The 21,412-nt window shown below is 39.2% G+C and overlaps 1 protein-coding gene across 30 annotated transcripts in view; it reads left to right on the top strand.

The window, feature by feature from the left end:
- The window catches only part of kif1a (kinesin family member 1A), a 138,729-nt gene that overhangs the window by 13,489 nt on the left and 103,828 nt on the right, over window positions 1–21,412 (top strand). For all 30 annotated transcript variants that reach the window (XM_003218379.3, XM_008106434.2, XM_062976456.1 and 27 more), the window contains exon 2: window positions 3,543–3,703. In XM_003218379.3, the coding sequence (XP_003218427.1) occupies window positions 3,598–3,703 (106 nt within the window). In that variant the 5' untranslated portion in view covers window positions 3,543–3,597. The remainder of the gene's footprint in view (window positions 1–3,542; window positions 3,704–21,412) is intronic.

Here is a 21,412-nt window from a genome sequence, read left to right as displayed (position 1 = left end):
AAAATTACCCCTCTCTTTTATCCAGTTTTGTGAAATACACTGGCATCGCCCTGACCTATGAAGTGTTTGAGGAGAATTCAAAGGATTGAATTGCCAGATAAGTATTTTTAGTAAAAGAACTCCTTAGTGGAAAATAGATGTTCAGATTCCTTCAGGCGTGACAGTTATTCCCACACTGTCTTCATCAAAGCTTATGCTAAAAACAACATTGTCTTCTTGCTCATCGGTCCAATTGTAGGCTGAAAGCGACGGCTCCCCAAAGACATCTTTTCGGAGGCTTTTAGGTCCTTTCTACTTGTCATTTGTTCCCTGCTGGGTAATGAGCAACCATCAGATGCTTACGTTCTCTCCTCAAAAGTGGATCACATGGGCATTGACAAAATAGTGTCACAGATTAAGGAAAATCTTATTAAGTAATTGTTGCTAAAATAACTTGCTCTACCAGGGTTAATCAGTGCTTTCTGATGGGCCCTTTGCTTCTTGGACTGCCCAAAATCGATCTATATGCCAAAACATCCATCAACATGGTGTCATCCAGAAGTTTTAGGGCACAGTTCCACAGACCAATTGATGTGAATTGCCCCATTTTTTTCTCAACTGGACTAAATGTGTTTAGTTCATTTCATTCTTGTAGTCAGGTTGATACATGAAGGTGCTCCTGATGTAGATAAATGAAAAGAGATTTAAAACACATACGTATAAATGACTGCAGTTTTTAATAAGCTAATTATTTAAACATTTATAGCTTTTCAAAATATTAATTTTTATGTGTTGTCGAAGGCTTTCATGGCCAGGATCACAGGGTTTTCTGGGCTGTATGGCCATATTCTGAAAGTATTCTCTCCTGACATTTCACCCACATCTATGGCAGGCATCCTCAGAGGTGAGCGAAACGTCAGGAGAGAATACTTCTGGAACATGGCCATACAGCCCGGAAAACATACAAGAACTCTATTAATTTTTAGTTGTATTCATCCACCCCCATATTGGGGGGGGGGGGGGGGGAAGATGTTTTAAATTGTAAAACAAATAAAAAAATTTAAAACGTGAAAGTTGGTATTTGTATGGATGAATGTTTATGTATGTGTGTATTTGTTTCTCCATGCCTGTGTGAAGATATACCCATTTTTACTCGAGTGTAGTGCACCATCAGTGGTGAGGTGCACATTACCAAAATATGGATTTCCCAGTCTCGGCTTGGGGTGGGGGTGAGAGTTGCTACTTCTGCTTTGCCTCTCAGCTGAGAGATAAGGGAGTCTGAGAGACTCAGCTGGCTGGGAAGGGAGGGGGCTTTCTCCTTCTTCTCCCAGCTGGGAGAAGGAGAATGCCAGGGCTGGGAAGGGAAGTGATGCCCTCCAAGAATGATGAACTTTCCCGCCTTGGCTTGGCGGAGGGGTGTGACTTCCCAGCTGGCTTCATTCAGAGTCTGAATGACTTTAGTTGGGAAGCCGCGGCTCCTCCAACAGGCCAAGACTGGCGAGTTCTCAAGCTTTAGGCATCCGATTGTAGTGTGCCATCGAATGGAATAATAATAATAATAATAATAATAATAATCTTTATTTTTATAACCTGCCCCATCTCCCCGAAGGGACTCGGCGCGGCTCACAACAGGGACAAGCCCAAAACAACGACACAACATATTTGACAAAAAATTAAACATGTACATCTCTATTTTGACCAAGCAATTTAGTAAAAAAAAAAGTGTGCATTGCATTCAAGTAAATATGCTTATGCATTTATACATACACATACATGCCTATATGTTTGTATATACATAAGGTAAAGGTAAAGGTTTTCCCCTGACATTAAGTCTAGTCATTGCCGACTCTGGGGGTTGGTGCTCATCTCCATTTCTAAGCCGAAGAACCAGCATTGTCCATAGATACCTCTAAGGTCATGTGGCTGGCATGACTGTATGGAGAACCGTTACCTTCCCATAGTAGCAGTACTTATTGATCTACTCACATTTGCATGTTTTCATACTGCTAGGTTTGCAGAAGCTGGGGCTAACAGCAGGAGCTCACCCCACTCCCTGGATTTGAACCTTTGACCTTTCAGTCCACAAGTTCAGCAGTTCTGCGCTTTAATCCGCTATGTTACTGGGGGCTCCTCTGTATATAAATACACACATATGTATGCATACACATGTGCATGTACTGTACATATGCATATGATGAGGGCTAGACAGTTAGTTAATTAGATTAAAAATTTTTAAAAAATCAAAAATTCAATCATCAGAAGCAATTTATAAAGCATAGGATGCCAGCGATGATACAGATACACTTGCTTTATAGGTGAATGCAAATAGGATAATTAATCCTGGGTTTAATATTTCCTGCGGACTCCATGGTGTGAGGTGGGATGGGGAAAGCTGGAGAATGAATACACTGAATTGGCACTACTTGTATCATTTTCACTATAAGAACTGAAGGTCTTTCATTTTCTTCATATGCTTTAAATATTTGAGAAGATTTCCATCATAAAAGGGTTGTCTGGTAAAATGCAATAGAACATTTAGTCATCTTCTTAGCTACAGACCCATTTTAAGATCCTTCTCTGTAAGATGGTAAAGTCAGAGGTGACGGATGGGTAGCTTTGTTTCTAAGGGTTAAACTACCTGTCATGGTGTACAGGACGCAGCTTCAAATTATGTTTTTACTCAAAAGTGAGCATGTAAGAATGGGCTTAAAATAGATTAGTTTTAAACCTACCCTAAGCTGTTTTTAAAAGCCTACATTAACCTCCTACAACAGGTGGAAAGCACCAATTATAATTCTTTTATATACAGTAGTCGTGGGTGCTCTTTAGTTTTTACGCTGTTTGGCTCCTCAGATGTTGAACAACACTTTTAATTATCCACCTTGCAGACGGGGGATAATGAGAATTGCAACCCAACAGCACTTGTGGTTCTGAAGCTGGGGAAAGACTGAAGAGCATTTTAAACTCAGACTTTCTATCCACAAGCCTTGTATCTAAATTTAAACTCCACTATCCTGGCTAAACAAAACAAACTGCAGCTTTCCAGATGTTACTGTATCACAGCTCCCATCAGTTCTAGTAAATGCTGAATAGATGTAGTTTTTGGTTGCTTGAGAGTTCCTATTAAAATAGGCCTAAGTAGTATCATACTGCATACTATTTCATAAACTCTGTATTGTCTAATGATGAGGAATACAGGAGTTGTAGTCCAGCATCTGGAGGGTCAGATTCGACCCACAGGCCTTGAGTTTGACACGTGTCCTACAGACATTAAAAAATTCAAGCTGGAGTGCAAAGGTTTAAAACTCAGCTGGCCTTGTATAGTTGTTTGCAATGCATCATGTTTAAATTGCATTTACTTCCGTGTAAAAAAAGAATGCAACGTACAGTTGTTTTGCCACATGCTTATCATGGAGTGTCCTTTAACTCCAAGTAGTACAGCATGAGTACGGTCAGTGAATATAACTTTGTAGGTTCTCCTACAAGGATATTATCAACAATTCCTGTGGCTTTGCCTGGTCTAAAAAGAGACGTTGTCACCATCTTTTTTTCCATTTTTACAGGGGATTTTCAGGAGTGGAATCTTCCCAGGAGGAGAGAAACTCGTAGACGGCCAGAATGGCAGGAGCATCTGTCAAGGTGGCCGTCCGGGTGCGCCCTTTCAACTCCCGAGAAATGGGCAAGGACTCCAAATGTATCATACAGATGACAGGAAACACCACCAGTGAGTAATTGTGTACCTCTCCTCTATTATTTGTGATTATTATTTAGTCTAAGGATTATTATGGATTATTGCAGCTTGTGATATTTTATGTTTCAGAAAGTAGCGTAGCTTAGCAGCTTTCTAAAGCTTGAGCCCCTGGGAGATGCTAATTTTCGCAGGATATAGAAGGGGTTAGAAACGTACCACGATCTCTTTGTTTTCATTATTTCATTTCCCAGTGATGGCAGGAAATTTAACAACAGCAAAAGAAGCAGTGGGGGCTTTTTGATACCTTATTGTGGGGGGAATTGGGGGCTGGGGGCAGGACTTACCTTGGATGGAAAAGCCATTTTGGACACACTTGTATAACACTATATGTACTGGGAATTTCATGCAATTGTGAGCCTTGGACATGGGTCTTGATTGTGAGAATAAGGCTAGTATATTGTTTTTGTTTTTTATTATTATTATTATTATTATTATTATTATTATTATTATTATTATTATTATTACAGGTTCAGTCCCCCTTATTCAAAATGTTACAGACCAAGCTTCAGATTTCGTATATTTTTCAGATTTTGACATTTGTATATTCATAGTGAATGAGGGCTGGAAAAAAGGGGGCTAGGACCATTTTTTTTTCCTTAAGGAGCTCTGACGGGGGAAAGAGATACAATTACTGCAAACTGACTTCAAAGTTTGTGTACAGTTAGCTCTGGATGAGGGAGTGAAGAAAAGGGGATGAAATCTTGTTATTTCCCAGAAGGCTCAGAAAAAAAAGTATACTACTGCCATCACTCTCAGGTTTTAAACCGCTATGACCAATAACTTTGCTGCATGTTACTGAGGCCTTAATTTTGCAGTTTTCACCTCTAATCCTGCAAACGCTGTCATCCCCACTCCCTTAGGAGAGGAAAATTCTAGCACGGGCGCACACACACACACACACACACACTGAATGACAAGTACATGATAGATAGCATGGAAAAAGGAGATCTTTAGAGGAAAAAGACTTCATTCTTAGCAAGCAATCTGCATTAGTAAAATAATATCTTTTATATAAAGTCCATTCCTTCAGGCACACTTAGTGAAGTCAGAAACTAACAAAACAACCTACGCCATATTCAGCATAATTCCTCAAAGCAAACTAGCTAAACATTTCCTATTCTACTCACGGTCGGATGTTCCTAACTTCTCCAAATGTGCCTGAAGTAAGAGCCTTCATGTAAGAGATACCCTTTTGCTAATGTAGATTGCTTGCTTAGAGTAAAACCTTTTCCTTTTGAAGATCTCCTGCTTTCCACAGTCTTTGATGTACCTTTGCTTGGTTTTCTGTGTGCATGCGCACATGTGGATAGAATTTTCTTGTCCCAAAGGAGAAAGTGGTAAAGCATTGAAGTCTTGTTTTGAAAAAACAGTGTGAGGGCATTAAGATGTTGCTCTTGTGATGCACAATATCTCTTATGCAATGTGTTGCTCAGCAATGTATGAAGAATAAGATGTTATCCCACACAGCCCCCTCCTCCATTCCCACACAGCCACCCTCCCCATTTGTAATACATAAAGGAAAATATGTATAATAGCCCGTCAGACCTCGCCGGGAGGACTTCCTCCCTGCGTCCATCATGTCTTATCAGCGAAGTGTTTCTGAAGTGTCTGGAAATGGGGTGGAGGGAGTGAGAAGACAGCTCATCTTCTAAGCTCAGGAATCACTATGCAACTGGAGAAAACGAGGAAAAACAAAATTCCTTCTTTGTGAGCTTGGCGTAGTAATTTTTTGAAATTAATTTAATCATTAAAAATACCAAAATTTCAAAATATTACCACTTTTTTCCCCCTGACATTTCCCCTTTCAAAATTGCACTACAGCTAGCTTGTGAGATTGAGAGGAAGGAGAAGAGCCCAGAGAAGTGGAGGTTGCAGTGTTGTAGATCAGCCTGAGACTGATAGATTCACTGATATTTCAGAGAGGATTGTGGGATTACCTGTGGCTTGAAGTGATGAAGATTTCAGTCAACAGGACATAACACCATGGATATATTGAAAAATATACCAAATGTTTTCAAAATAATGATTGATTAATGTTTTAACTATACTGTGTAGGGTTGTGCATTTGTATGAAATTACTTACCATTTCTGTTTGTTTCATTCTGTTTGTTCCATTTCCTTTCCTTTGCAAGCCAGGCCTATGCGCATCAAGTGTTTGGTGCTTGACTGTAGGCCCTGTTAGCCAGGCCTATGCGCCATCGAGCGCTTGATGGCTGATATGCGTGGCTTGCAGGGCCTACAACTGAGTGTTTGGCACTCGACTGTAGGCCCTGTGAGCCAGGCCTATGAGACATTGAGCACTTGATGCTGGTAGGCCCAGTAGGCAGGGCCTACGAGCATCAAGTGTGAGCCAGGGCCTACAGTCAAGTGACAAAAATCAGCCAACCAAACAGCTACTTTTTAAAAATTTTGTTTTGCTGTTTCTTTTGTTCCTGTGAGGTTGTACCATTTTGTGCAATCCGAATAGACGAAACGGTACAAAACCACAAATGAAACAGATAAAACAGGATTCAAGCCCAACCCTAATTATATTTAATACAGTAATAGAGTTTCTGAACATCTCAGAAAAATGCACAAAATTTCATTTAGTTAATTTGCATTCATGTAAGACAATAAAATTAGAGACCCTTCCCACACTGATATAAAATGTCTGTTTTCATCTTCATGCTTTTGCTTCTTACAATTTAATTATGTAATCTTCCTTCACAATATTCACACATACTTCTAAAAAATTATAGTGAACAAATAGTACTCTCCAATATGTGCATTGTCACTTAACTGTATAGTGGCTACTAGTATCCTTTGCTAATTTCACTGCCAGCAACACAACCACACACATTATAATTGCTTGAGTGCAAGCTTTAGGACAAATGAGGCCCTGTGCTAGTTAAGTGATGAGGCCCCTTCCTTTCACACCTGTGCATGCCATCTGAGGAACTTGATGTTGGGAACCCTGCATTTTGCCCATGTTTCCTCCCTCAACTCACCCCAGCATATTCATGTATGTAGAAATAAGACCAGAAGATACAAAGCTCTTGCTCTTCCAGGATGCTTCTTGAAGACACATCCTCTTTTCCCAAAAAGTGTTGCTGCTGTTGGTGTTTGCATGCTAATAGAAGCCAGTGACCCCGGAGACTTGCTGACATGGAGGTTTTGATTGCCTACAGGACAAAGGCAGAGATAACAAGCAGCAATACAAGTAGATAATCCCCTCAGCTGGACAGGGAAAGCTAGTTCTTTTGAGAGTCTCACTGGACTACATGGCATATAACAGCTCAGCAGTTCCATCTGCCTGGGTATTGGATGGAAGAGGCCAATAAATATGGGACATCCGCGGTCCAAAAATGTTTTTGGAAAGATGCAACTTGGCTCATGGCTAGTGTTTATAAGTTTGGTTATAAACCCATGTGGAAACAGAGGAAGAGCTCTGACTGTGACAATACTTAGAATACACACAAACATGAAGACTTACACATACATAAATTCGCAATTATATAACTGGCGCAGTGGTTCTAACAGCTATGGTAGTTTTATGGCTTAGAGAAATTTAAGAGGAGGTTCAGGGCCCCTTACCAAATATTCTGGGCCCAGTCTGAAGTAGCAATGCTCTGGACTGGCCTGACACATTTTGTATCCATTCCACAGCACTGGTAGAGCGGAGTCCTTATGGGCCAGAAAGATTGAACCTGGTTCAGACCAGCTGGACCACCTGCTTCCGGACAACTGCTTATGCCAGCAACGGTACCTACTGGTAGTGGTGGCCAGAAACTCTCCTGGAGCTGTGTGGCTGTCTGCTACGGCAATGAGGGACAACAGGGGCTCAATCCATCTCCTTTTACCTATGCTGCACAGTACACAGTGGAGCATTGGAGTATGAGTTAAAAAAATACCGGTGCTTTTAAAAATAATGTTCCAGGGTCTGGTGCAGTTAACATGTCAAATTGTTAGGAATTGTGAGAGTGTCTCCAATGGTCAGGGATTGCAGTCCAACAACATTTGTGTTCTTCCATATTGTAAAATGGAGCATGATACCACTTTAATTGTTATAGTTCCATCCTAAAGAAGCCTTTGATTTTCTGTTTAGGGAGAGATATTTAAAGTTCTCAGCCAGAAAACTCTACTGCCTTACAAAACTACGTATCCTCGAATTCTGTAAGATATTGCCATAGAGGTATAACGTGGAATCATATTGCTACAATTGGGTAATGTGAAAGGGTCTTTAAAGGCATAACATACATAATATATAGTAAAAATAAAACTTTATTTGTATCCCGCCCTATCTCCCCGAAGGGATTCAGGGCGGTTTCCAACATATAAGGCAAACATTCAATTGCTGGAAAGAAAACCATATAGACAATACATCAAAATAAACACATTTGACAGTTTAACACTGATCAAGGCATACCATTGATCAGAAGGGCTAAGTGGCTACATCCTAGTGTAGTATAAATACTTCAAATGCCTCTGTTTATTCAAACTATTTTAGTTAAAATATCAGCATCAGCATGAGACAATCTAAATTATAATAATCACAGACATCTTCAAATAATACATAACATAAAACATCCAGTTGTGATCAGTTAAACCTATACCAATTTCATAAGGAAATATAATTAATATTCTGGGTTCTCTTCAGATTTTATAGCATCACAAAAGCTGCATTTTTGAAGTATTTGTAGGCTGGTATTGCTACATAGGTAAGGAGCTAAAAATATTGATTCTGAAGTATAGTCCAGTCATGGTACCTATTGAGTACAATCACTTTTGTCTACTTGTGTGTGTGTGTGTGTGTATGTATATGTGTGTGTGTATATATATATATACACACACACACACACACACACAAAAGTGTTTGTGTTTTTGAATGATAATGTAGAGGAAGGAGCAGATGTGCAAAGTAGGAGATAAAGGAAGAAACAGTGGAAAGGACACATCTCCCACCTTGACCATTTTTAAATATCTTCTACTAACTTTATTATTTCAAAAAAGTAGAATCCAAAATATTCAATAGCTGTTACTCTCTCTTCTTTTTTCCCTCCCACATTTTCTCATCTCCATAGAAATTCTTCTCATATTCTCCCTTCACTAACTGACATCAGGGGTCCTATTTTGTAGTGCTCCATACTACAGAGAGTTAAGGCCAGAATAATTTCATAATGTAGCTTGAAGAGTTATGCTCCACAATTTCTCAGAAGCCAGACACTATAATTTGATTTCTTCTGTTAGTAAATCCCTGGAGAGTTAGGAAAAAAAATCTGTAGAAGGCAAACCTTTCCTGGACTATTCCGGGTTGCCTTGAACAAAATCATCATTATATGGCCTTCCTCCCTTTTTATTCCTGGAAGTAACTGATTAAACATTGCTGAACTCAGAGACACAGAAAGGAAAATGGAAAGCGTCTCTATGCCTCTTGCCTGTCATTTTGGCATTTGCTTATAGAATTTTGGTTCCCAGCATTAAATAAACCTTTTCTCCATTGAATGACTACTCTTTCTTAGGCTTCGTCTGTGTCCCTGCAGCTCCTCTCTCTTATTTTTGGGACAGAAAATGCGTTTCAGCCTTTCCAACCAGCTCCCAGAATATGTCTGAATTGCCTTAGTTGTCCTTCTTTTGTTATTGTCATTTTTAAATAGCCAAACAGACTCTTTGTGGTGGATGCTGCGTCTTCTATGAGAGAAAAAAGAGCATTATGTTACTTCCAGAATAACATTAACATTCTCTCCTCAGAGCGAGGTCTTCAGTAGGGCAAGCATAGCACTGAATAAAATGTCCTGTGGTTTCAACAGAGGGCTTTCTCTTGCTCCTTTTCTGTTAGTTCTCTGATCGGGATGTTGTAATAGTTGGACCTTCCTCTAAGTATTTAGAAAGTGTTCCCACGCGGTTGGATTTATCTGCAGATTCTGTGCATTTCTTTATTTCTGTCTATTTGTTCAGTGTTTTCCTTCACAATTTTAGAAGAACAAACATATTAAAACCATTCATATGCAAAGCATAGTAGTAGTGGGAAATCTTACTTTGATTGCAAAAAGATCATGGAGACTTAGAGTTTTGAACGTTTGCCTCTATTCAGTCCTAGATTCCTATTAGGCTTCTGCATTTCGGCTGAACCTTGATCCGTTTCTGCTGACTGTAGACCCCCGTATTTGTTTTCGCTCACCTCCCGAAGATGGGTGGGTAGCTGGATAGCCGTTTTTGGTCCATAGCCGAAAACTGTGGCTAGATCCAGTCCATTGGCAGCAATGGGGAACTTACAAGTTAGTTCCTGGGAGCCTTATCTTTTTTCCTTCAAGGGAGCCTGGGTGTTAGCAACAGGGTTAAGAAAGCACCCTAAATGATGTTTCTAATCTAGAGGAGAGGCGCTGCAGACAAGTGCACACTTTTTCTCCCTGCAACACCTCACCCAGCTTTCCAAGGCATTTGAAGGAGGCCCAGGGAAAGGAAAAGCGATGACCTGGCTCTATCCTCTCTGTGCTTCCTTTAAAAAGCCCTCTTTTTCCTCTCCTGCAGGCCCTGTCTGGAGTAGGCACACTTTAATCCCCTTTCTGCATTGGCTTTAATGCTTTCTCAAAGCTGTTTCTACTTTCTTCTCTAGAGGAGAGGTAACTAGATGGTAGTAGTTTTCAGAGAATGAGGGTCTTCTTTTTGTTTGCTGGGATTAATTATGATTATTATCTTTTAAAGGTATTTGAAAGAGAGGAAAGGAAGGATAAAAAAGCTAAAAGGGTGACTCTCAGAAGCCCCCAAATGCACACATCCTTGCATGTCCCCAACTTCCAGTCAGCCCCACTAAATAAAAAGAATCAAGAAAATAAAGGAAAATAAAGGAAAATTTAAAAAAGATTAAATTGAGTTGCCGAATAGGGGAGGAGGAGCCGATATCAGTTGCCATGTGGTCCCATTTTAGACGGGAATCCGTGATGACTGGAGCCTTGCTGTTACGGGCACCCAAACAAACCAAAGAAACTGGATTGGCCGAAGAAGGAAATGGCTAAAAACAAATCCAGGCTCAAGCCTAATTCATATATGAACGACATACAGTACATTTTAGGGTCTCTGATAAGGAGAGGCTTCCAAATAAACTTTTTAGAGGCTAACTTTTGTGTTTTACATAACTGTTAGAACACTGTTGTTATTATTATTATTTTTAAATTTTACAACTCCTTGTATTAGTTGTTTGAAACACTTTTCTCATTTCTGGTTCTGATGCTAAAAGTGAGACAGAAGTAGAGGAAAGTTAGATGGCAGAAGGCTAGATGGAGTGGAGATAGGTTACAGGATTAAGAAGCATCCAGCATCCTCTCCTCTGCACCACTGTATTGCTTATTTACTTAAATCGAAGTGGACGACTTCACAGAAGACAGGGGGCATTTTTCGTTTTTATGCCCAACCAGTAGACAATGTTGGTATATTTCAGTATACTCAAAGTGATGTGATTTCATTGCTGGCAACCATTTTCATTTGGAGGAGTACTTGGGCTTGGGAGTTTTACAATATTGGACGGATCAAACCACTGCATTTTAAGTGTTTGGGGGCAAAAAAAATGGTCCAGATATTAGAGTGAATTTTTAAAAGGCTCTGGGGACTTTCATGGGCTTCTCAGGGGTCCCAAAGTCTCTGTGCACCCACAAGCTGTACTTTATCCACCCTTGGTTTAAATGATATCCTGGTAAAGCCTGGGTGGGAGGGCTTCTGATTTGCACAGCTGTTGGCGTATGTCAAAGTTAATGGCGGAGTTCTTGATTAGAGTGTTCGTTTTTCTGGTGATTTTGTTAGTAGGGTCTTGTTTCAGTTTCTTGTAAATTGTGGGATCTAGAAGTTGTCTGATTTTTTCTTTGTATTTACGGCTTTACGGACTCCCCAAAATCCACAAGGACTCCATCCCACTCAGACCCATTGTAAGTGCCATTGGATCGCCGACTTACAACCTGGCAAAATTTCTGGCTACACAGCTACAAACCCACATTGGGCTCACTGCACACTATATCAAGGACTCAACACACTTTATAGAAAAGATCAGCAACCTCAATCTAAGCACCAATGACATCCTGATCAGCTTCGATGTGGTGTCCCTTTTTACCAAAGTCCCAGTAGTTGACACCCTCACACTAATCAAACAAAACTTCTCAGAAGACATCACAGCCCTGTTTCACCATTGCCTCACCAATAGCTACTTTCAGTGGGACACTGGATTCTATGAACAGAAGGATGGAGTGGCCATGGGGAACCCTCTCAGCCCAGTAGTAGCAAATTTCTATATGGAATACTTTGAAAAACAGGTCCTAGAAACAGCACCAAAAAAGCCAACTGTTTGGTTCAGATACGTAGATGACACCTTCACAATTTGGAGCCATGGAGAGGAAGAACTCAGCAAGTTCCTGGACCATCTTAACAGCATCCACCCAAACATCCAATTCACCATGGAAAAAGAAAAGGAAGGAAAACTGCCATTTCTAGATGTTCTGGTCATCCGCAAACCCAATCAACAATTGGGCCACACAGTTTACAGAAAACCTACACACACAGATAGATACCTTCATAAAAACTCCAACCATCACCCAAGTCAAAAAAGGAGCACTATCAAAGCCCTGACTGACTGTGCACAAAGAATCTGCGAACCTCACCTCCTCCAAGGTGAATTCAACCACCTAAACTGGGCTCTACAGGCCAATGGATACTCCACCACAGACATCAGAAGAGCTGCAAGGCCAAGAACAAGCCATGAGAGTCAAGACAAAGATCCACCCAGAGGAAAGATGTTCTTACCATACATCAAGGGAACCACTGACCGCATAGGCAAACTGATGAAGCAGCACAACCTACAAACTATCTACAGACCCACAAAGAAAATCCAACAAATGCTACGGTCAGCGAAGGACAAGAGGGATCCTCTCTCTTCTGCAGGAGTCTACCGGATACCATGCAGCTGTGGACAAGTATACATAGGGACCACCAAACGCAGCGCCCAAACAAGAGTCAAAGAACATGAAAGGCACTGCAGACTAATTCAACCAGAGAAATCAGCCATAGCAGAGCATTTGATGAACCAGCCTGGACACAGGATATTATTTGAGAACACAAAAATGCTGGACTATTCCAACAACTATCATGTCAGACTACACAGAGAAGCCATTGAAATCCACAAGCATGTGGACAACTTCAACAGAAAGGAAGAAACCATGAAAATGAACAAAATCTGGCTACCAGTATTACAAAACTCCAAAATCAAAACCAACACTCTGAGGGCTTGACTGAACAAAGGATCCCCCCCAGGCAAGAGACAAAACATTTCCAATGCTAATTAGGGTGATTAACTGAAACATTAATGCTGGCTCCCAGTGACAAAGGACTCTTGCCACACCCTGGACTCTACACAGATATATATTCTTCCCTTTCCTTACTTAGTTTATCCATACCTCACAACCTCTGAGGATGCCTGCCATAGATGTGGACGAAACGTCAGGAGAGAATACTTCTGGAACATGGCCACACAGCCCGAAAGACATACAACAACATTAACATTCTCCTGTCAAATGCCATACTGTAATTAGGGATCACAAGAAGGCAAAATAGCCACACCATAAAGCTGTCACAGCAATTCAGACAATATGTACAGAGCTGGGCTGGTTGTAGAAATTCCTATCGGACAGTTTTTCTTTCTTAAAGAGAAAAAAAACACTTAATTTTGCTTTGAATCTCCACCGAATCAGCCACTGCTAACATTTTCAATTTTTTGCAGATTGAATTATATAAAGTATCATTTTGTGCTGTTTGAAAGAAAAAGTGCAATCTTCCAACTAGTAACACATTTAGATGATAATAACAGTATGTATTGTTAATTGGAGTCAATTTGCTGAAAGCTCACCCCATCCTCTTTCCCAAGACAGTGGGACATCTGTATTGGATATTGTAGCTTAATTAATATGTATTTTCTTAACACTGATGAGTGTTTCTGATTTAGACACTTTCTCCCAGTATAATTATGTGTGTGAACATGGCCACTGTCTTGTTCCTTTAAAGCTTTATTTAGTATTGAGGGCTACAGATTTGCACTTAAAACAGTTTCCCCTAGGTATGTTTTGAGAACTTTCTTAGAAGTCAAAATAACATGCTTTCCATAATTTGACATATTTAGGAGTTTAATCATCATGATTGACTTACCAGGAAAAGGGATGCTGGAGTTGCAATGCACTGCTAAATAAAAACATCAATGCTTTGCATGACACCTACGAAAAGAGAAAATTCTATGTTGTAAATTAGAAAAGGGATTGAGGATAAAATGATGCATGGAAAAGGAAAATAATATGTTCTCCAATTCTCCAAATTTGGCCAGGACACTTCTAATCCTCTGTTATGTTTTTTCAGCTGTGTCCCAATTTCTCTCTTCTTCTCCCATTGTCCTTCTTTGTCCTCATCTGACTTTTGTTGATGCAGACTGAGATCAAGGTGTACAAGTGGTTTACATGTAATGTATTCAGCAGGGGAGAGATGAGGCAGAATCTTACTTTACCTAATAGACTTAGGCAAAAGCAAAATGCTGCAGCAAAATTTAGTAGCTAACAGTGGTTTTCAACCTGTGGGCCACGGCCCAACAGTGGGCAGCGAGTATGAAAATCAGGTCTGTGAACCTCCTTCCTCTATTTATTTATTTTATTTTATTAATTTTATTTCTGCTCCTTTCCACAGAGCTGACCATTGCATTGGATACACCACAGCAGCTCTAGATTATTAAATATGGTTTTCTATGGGCGAGCAGATGGCGACTACTGGAGGACATGTTTTCTGTTTCAGAAACTAGAATTCATGTTTTCACTTTCTTTCCTATACCCAGTATTGTTCCCACTCTTTCAATGCTTATACAGTAGTCTCACATATCCAACACTCGCTTATCCAACGTTCTGGATTATCCAACGCATTTTTGTAGACAATGTTTTCAATACATCATGATATTTTGGTACTAAATTCGTAAATACAGTAATTGCTACATAGCATTACCTTGAATTGAACTACTTTTTCTGTCAAATTTGTTGTCTAACATGATGTTTGGGTGCTTAATTTGTAAAATCATAACCTAATTTGATGTTTAATAGGCATTTCCTTAATCCCTCCTTATTATCCAACATATTCGCTTATCCAACGTTCTGCCGGCCCGTTTATGTTGGATAAGTGAGACTCTACTGTAATTACCCAATAATTTTTTTTTAAAAAAAGCAGAATGAAGTGCTATATATATATATATAAAGAAATTAGAGCTCATGTGATCCAATGCAATTTTCTGAATCGGCAACCCGAATAACCAAACCAAATTTAAAGATGACCAAAAATTGATTCATAACCCCTTTGGTACTAATCCCTGGTCAAAGTGGACCCTGGTCAAGTGGGCCCTGGTCAAAAAAAGTTTGGGATCCACTGAGCTAAAATGATCATAAGGCTGAATGAGCTTCCTATGAGGAAAGTTTATGTTAATTTAGAAAGAGCAAAAGTAAGGAGGATATGAATAAATGTTGTAGTGATAATTTTCTATATATTTTTTTGCTGATTACTGGACTCAATATGTCTTACGGAATATTAAAATCAGAACAGAATAAAAGATATAATTATTTTAGAGAGTAAACAACCTATAGAATTAAGACCATTGAAACGATTAAAAACAATATAAAAACACAGCTACTAAAAGTTCATTTCACTTAATTCCTGAATATCTTCTGGAATAGGCATATTTTTCATTTGCCATTTCATTTGACATCCTAGTATTTTTAGGAAAAGAGTTCCAAACTCTTAGAGCAACTACCAAGAAGGTCCTCTCCACAAAACACGCCCCTCCATCTTGAATACCTTAAAGTTCAGGCATGTACATATAGGGAGATATAGTCTTTCAGATATTCTGGACCCAAGCCATAAAACATACAGGAGAGAGAATTAATTTCTCTCTCTCTCTCTTACAATATCGTAATCCAAAATTATACAATGAAATTGATTGATGCAGTATTTAGAAGAGGCAAAACAAAATACTTCTTCAAATTATCTGTAGATGAACTATGAAATTTTCTTCCACATATTGATAACCACACACGTAGACATCTAGTAGCTATAATGTAAAAGAGAATGAGATCCTCATGTCCCTTTCATAAGACTATAAAAGGGTGAAGCAGGTGAAAAAAGAGCACCTGCTTCATTTCCTCCTTTATTTAGAAGTATAATGGTAAACAAATCCCTCCTCTACTGTACATCTTAGACACCATCATGACAACCTTGCTGTAGATTAGGAGACCTAAGAAAAGCTTATTTTTGGACAAAAAAATTCAGAATCCACCAACCAGGGATATTTGAACAAAACCTGTTCACATGAATGAACATATTTAGTCCAAAATTGCTGAGGTTTCTGCAGAATAATTTCCCTGAACACTTTGGAATGGAAACCATCTAGTTTTTAGATAGCCCTGTCTTGTTTGTCAAGATCCAGCACCACAAATGTATCTTCTACCACAAGTCTTTGTGGATTGTAGCCCAGTTTATCACGTGCATAAAATATTATCTATAGTTTCAGGTACATCTGCAATATACAGTTTAGGGTAGGACAATAGATAGGGAAGCACTGGCTGCTGTTGTCTACTGTGGCTTGAGGAATGGAGAGCTATGTACACTTTGAGTTCACTTTGATGAATGACAACCAAGTGATATCCCTTCTGCCTAAAAAAATAGAAAAAATAGAACTATACAGTGAGTAATCAGGGGAATTTCACTGGAGAGAATACTGATAGGGTGTTCTTTTTGGCTTGTTTGTGCCTATCTGTGTTCACTGCTAGAAGGAACAGTGTTGTAGTGGCTCACCAATATTCACTCCTGGTGTGTTTTGGATTGTACTTTCCTTTTACTCGCGGAACACTATTGGATGTCTTGAAAAAGCTCTCTGGAATCTCTGCTGGAGCCCATCTGCACTAAGTACACAATTGCTGACATTTGAGTAATTAGCTGAATTGTTGTGTGAATGTACCATTTCCTATTGCTTCACTCAAAAAGATCTGGTAGCTGCTTTGTGGAATGCAGCTGAGCTTCTTCATGGTATTTTTGGGACTACGATTTTTCTGATTCGGTAGTCCCCTGATTCTTCCTTGATTTCTTTGTACGAATGTCCCTCGCATATATTATTCTCTCTCCCTGTTAATTTCACACTAAATTGTTATTTCAGATATCATGTAATTTTGTCTGCAGATAAATCCTTAGAATGCAGCTATAGTCACCTGGAATTTATTAGTCAACATCCACATAATAGATTTGAAGATAGTAATGGAACAACAGGGAAACTATGTGAGGATGCTTTTTGCAAACTTTAGTTCCACGTTTGACACAATCCTTCCACATAGATTGATGTCTAAACTTATGGATCTTGGACTGTCATATTCATTCTGTTTTTGGATTATGGACTTCTTTTCTGGAAGTTCCTAGAGGGTTAGATTAGATTATATCTCTTCAGCTCTTATTCTCAACACTGATATGTCACAGGGCTGTGTGTTGAGTTCTCTACTTTATACTCTTTACATATATGATTGCACCCCCATTTACCATAGTAATATCATTATTAAATTTGCAGATGATACAACAGTGGTGGGGCTTATCTCTGAAGGGGATGGGTCTGCCCACCGGGATGAGATGGATCGGCTACTCTCGTGCTGCAGGGACAATAATTTGGTTCATAACATTAATAAGACCAAGGATTACAGTATAGTAGATTACAGAAGGAATCGATCAGAAATTCAGCCTTTGGTTATAAATGGAGATCGAGGGGAGCAGGTGGCCAATGTTAAGTTCCTGGTTGCTATTGTTAAGGAAGAGCATTCATGCTGTGGCGTTGGTTAAGAGGGCCCAACAGAGATTGTATTATCTGAGACTTTTAAGGAACCAACAATTGAATGAAAAACTGTTGGTGATTTTCTACCGCTGTGCTATAGAGAGCATTCTAACTGATTGAATCAGCCTATGGTTTTCTACGGTAATTGCACAGTGGCGGATAGAGAGGTTGTCCAGTGAATTACTGGTTGCTCGCTCTCCTCTTTGGAAGACCGTTATATTATTCCCACTGCCTTAAAGCTCAAAATAACCTTAAGGATCCATCTCACCCTGGATATTCATTTTTTGAATTATTACCATCTGGCAGACAGTATAGGATGATAAAAACAAGGACAAATAGGCTGAGGCCCCTTCCATACATCTGAATAAAACTCCACATTTTCTGCTTTGAACTGGAATATATGGCAGTGTGGACTCAGATTAACCCAGTTCAAAGCAGATATTGTGGGATTTTCTGCCTTGATATTCTGGGTTATATGGTTGTGTGCAAGGGACCTGAGAGATAGCTTTTGTCCCAGAGCTGTGACTACATTGAACTCTTTTGTTTTCTTACTGATGTGGCATTAGTGGTTGTGCAATAGTGGTTAGAATGTAGAAGGATGGGTGTTTTGTTTTTGTAATTCTACATGTATAATGTGTATTGGGGATGGCATTTAACTCGGCTGTACAATGTGCAATGACAATCAAGTTATTCTATTATATTCTACTCTATTCTAATTGTTGGTGATGCATCCAGTCTGCATCCAATTTCCACAATGCATTGTGGAATGTTCTCCATATCTGTGGCCTCATTGCATGCTGCCTACTTGTCATTCATCCACTCTGTAGGGGATCCTGTTAATTGAACCAGTGCTGTCTGAACAGTATAAGTAGTTGTCAGACCCCATTCCTCAAATATCTTGTTTATATTTTCCACTGTTTTAATTCACCAGGAAACAGATTTTGACATCATTTAGTAAAATCTTTACCAACACTGTCAGCATCAATTTTTTAAAAGCAATGTTAGGAATGATTAGGAAAAGAATTAAAAATGTGACAGCAAAGATTGCATCAGAGTGATATAATTCACTCTTAGAATTGTGGCTGAGGTCCAAGGGGCTATTTCTGGGATATCCCTGAGCTTGAACTTGCCCTGTAGGTCCCTTTTCTTTGAGCGGCTGATTACACATTACATGATACTTTCAAAAATCCCACCAGTTTTCAAAATAGTAATTATTTTATTGATCCTGTTTGATACATTTTTCTACAAACATTGCTAAAATGTCAAGACAAAGAGCGACAATGCTAATAAAAATAACAATAATAGTGTATTATATACAGCAATTTGTAACCATATTCACATATTAACCCATATCTAGCAACTCCCTTTCACCTTCATCCAGCTCCAAAAGGTCAACGGTTTATCACATTCTCCCTTGAAATCATATAAACAGTATATCTGTGTTTCACTTACTTGCCATATACAGTGGTTTTATTTTGTTGGTTTTTTTTACAGACAATAAATGACTAAGATAAAAATTATCCTATCAAATCTATTTGTTTTTGTCATTGGGATGTTTCCTTCTTTTTTTGTCTCAGATAACGTAAGGTATTTGGATAAAAATGCCTCATACCATTTTGTGGTTGAAACATGATGCATAGTATGAGATGGGTGCCTAGATGAAAAACAACACCCCACAGAGAGAAATTAGAAAGCAGCAATAACATGACGCCCTTTCACTTAAGGAATGACTATTTACTAGGAATAGCCCCTGGTCCTGTTTGTGAAGCTGGAAATATGGAATTAGGTGCCCACCAGCTAGGGCTCACAGTCAGGATTTCCAGGGAGATATTGATATCACTGGGCACTAAATTTCTGGTGGCCCCATCAGCAGTAAGTATGTTTGCATAGATTTGCAAATTATCTGGATGAGGGAGATGGCAGACCTTAATTTTCACTGCTGGAAATAGGGAAAAGGACACCTATTTTTGTGTTTTGTTTTCTACAGTGTAGAAATGCCTGAAATGAAAATGCATTTCAATAACCATTCTGAAAGAATGGTTCCAAGAATGTTTACTGAAAATGAAGACATTGTACTATGTGATGAATATCAGTGTTTCCTTACAACAGTGTCCCCCAAACTCCAATCTTCCAGGTGTTTTGGACTTCATTTCCCAGTATCCCTGTTTATTTTGAAGAGACCTGAAGGACTAGCGATCTTAATGTCATAAGAGGTAGGAGTACAAAAAAAACAAACAGAGAGATGAAACCTTGGAGAAAGCACAACGTCAGTTTTAAGGTACCTTGAGAGCAGCAATGAGCTCAATGAAGATTTTGTGACCTCACAAGTCACTTGAGTTTCAACAATTTGGAAGCAAGAGCAGTATATACAGCGACTGATAAAATGTCTGCCTGCCTTTTGGAACACGCTGACTGTATTTTTGGATCAGATTTGAAAATAGTACACATCATGGATGGACCTTTACCAGCAGTAATCAATTCATTCCAGCATTATATCCCACATAAACCAGGAAAATCTGGTGTTTTTGCAATGCCAACATATCATGTTCTGGGAATGAAGATACTTGGCAGCTGGGAACATCACAGGAAATTCATCTTGTTCATCTAATGTGATGGTAATATCAGCTGAACTATATTTCTGCACTGGATGAAATGTGGCACAGGACATTTTCCCCTTCCAGCTTCAAACTGGAAGAAACTCTAATCAAAAACCTATCATACATTGGCACCATTTAGTGGAATAGTGATGCATCTATTGCTTGTGCAGTAGAGCAGTGGACTAAAAAACAGCAGATGGTGCACCACATTTGCCAAATTAACTTTTAAAGATCATGGTAGTGTTTTGGTTGAAATTTTAAAGAATTTATTTTAGTTATGGTTCATAACAGAACAACAAATCATAGCAGATATAGTCAGGTAACCATCATTTTGATGCCTACATTTATATCTACACTAATCAATCAACCAGTTAATTCTGACTGAGTACATATTAATATCAGTAGCTTAATTTAAAACATATAGTCTTGCTATTTCTACATGTTATCCACTGTTTCAGTCTAAGCTTTCTACTCATTATTTTTAAAATATAAGAGTTCACCATAACATTCAAACAACACATGACGTATTACACATGACAGACCATACATGCACCCGAAACCCCTATCCCACACAAAATAAAGCCTCTTCCCCACACCCATGCACCCTTCACCATAAAAGTGTTCTGTTTGACTGTAAGATGGCCAGCGCAAAGAACAGCCCTGTACTGAGGGACATTTTCCTTAGTAGAGACTTCTTCTTGGATTAGAAAATTGCCCCATGATACTGCTACTATTTTAAGGAAAACAGTGGTTTTCCTTAATTTTTTATTTTTTATTTTTGAAATCTGAAACAGGATTGTCTTTTTATTTTTGGAAGTGGAAATAGCACCTTTGAAAAACATTGGTTACATTTTTGCAAAAAAGGAGCAGCCACTCAAAACAAATGTTTCATCTCATGGAAATATATGATGTCCTGCTCTTGATCGTTTGCTAACAGTGGAATACCATTACTTCTACACCTTCAAATACTCTCATAGACATGGGTCATTTCTATACCACATTTTTGTGTGTGTTGTGAGTGACTTGAGAAACTGCAAGTCGCTTCTGGTGTGAGAGAATTGGCTATCTGCAAGGATGTTGTCCAGGGTGTTTTGATGTTTTTACCATCCTTGTGGGAGACTTCTCTCATGTCCCCGCATGGAGCTGGAGCTGATAGAAGGAGCTCATGTCTGCTCTCCCCAGGTTGGATTCGAACCGGTAACCTTCAGGTCAGCAACCCAGTCTTCAAGTCATCAGTCC

Source organism: Anolis carolinensis, chromosome 3 (assembly GCF_035594765.1).
Source record: "Anolis carolinensis isolate JA03-04 chromosome 3, rAnoCar3.1.pri, whole genome shotgun sequence".
NCBI lineage: Eukaryota > Metazoa > Chordata > Lepidosauria > Squamata > Dactyloidae > Anolis > Anolis carolinensis.
Note: the sequence above shows the minus strand (reverse complement) of the source record. Positions and strands in the feature narration are given on the sequence as shown.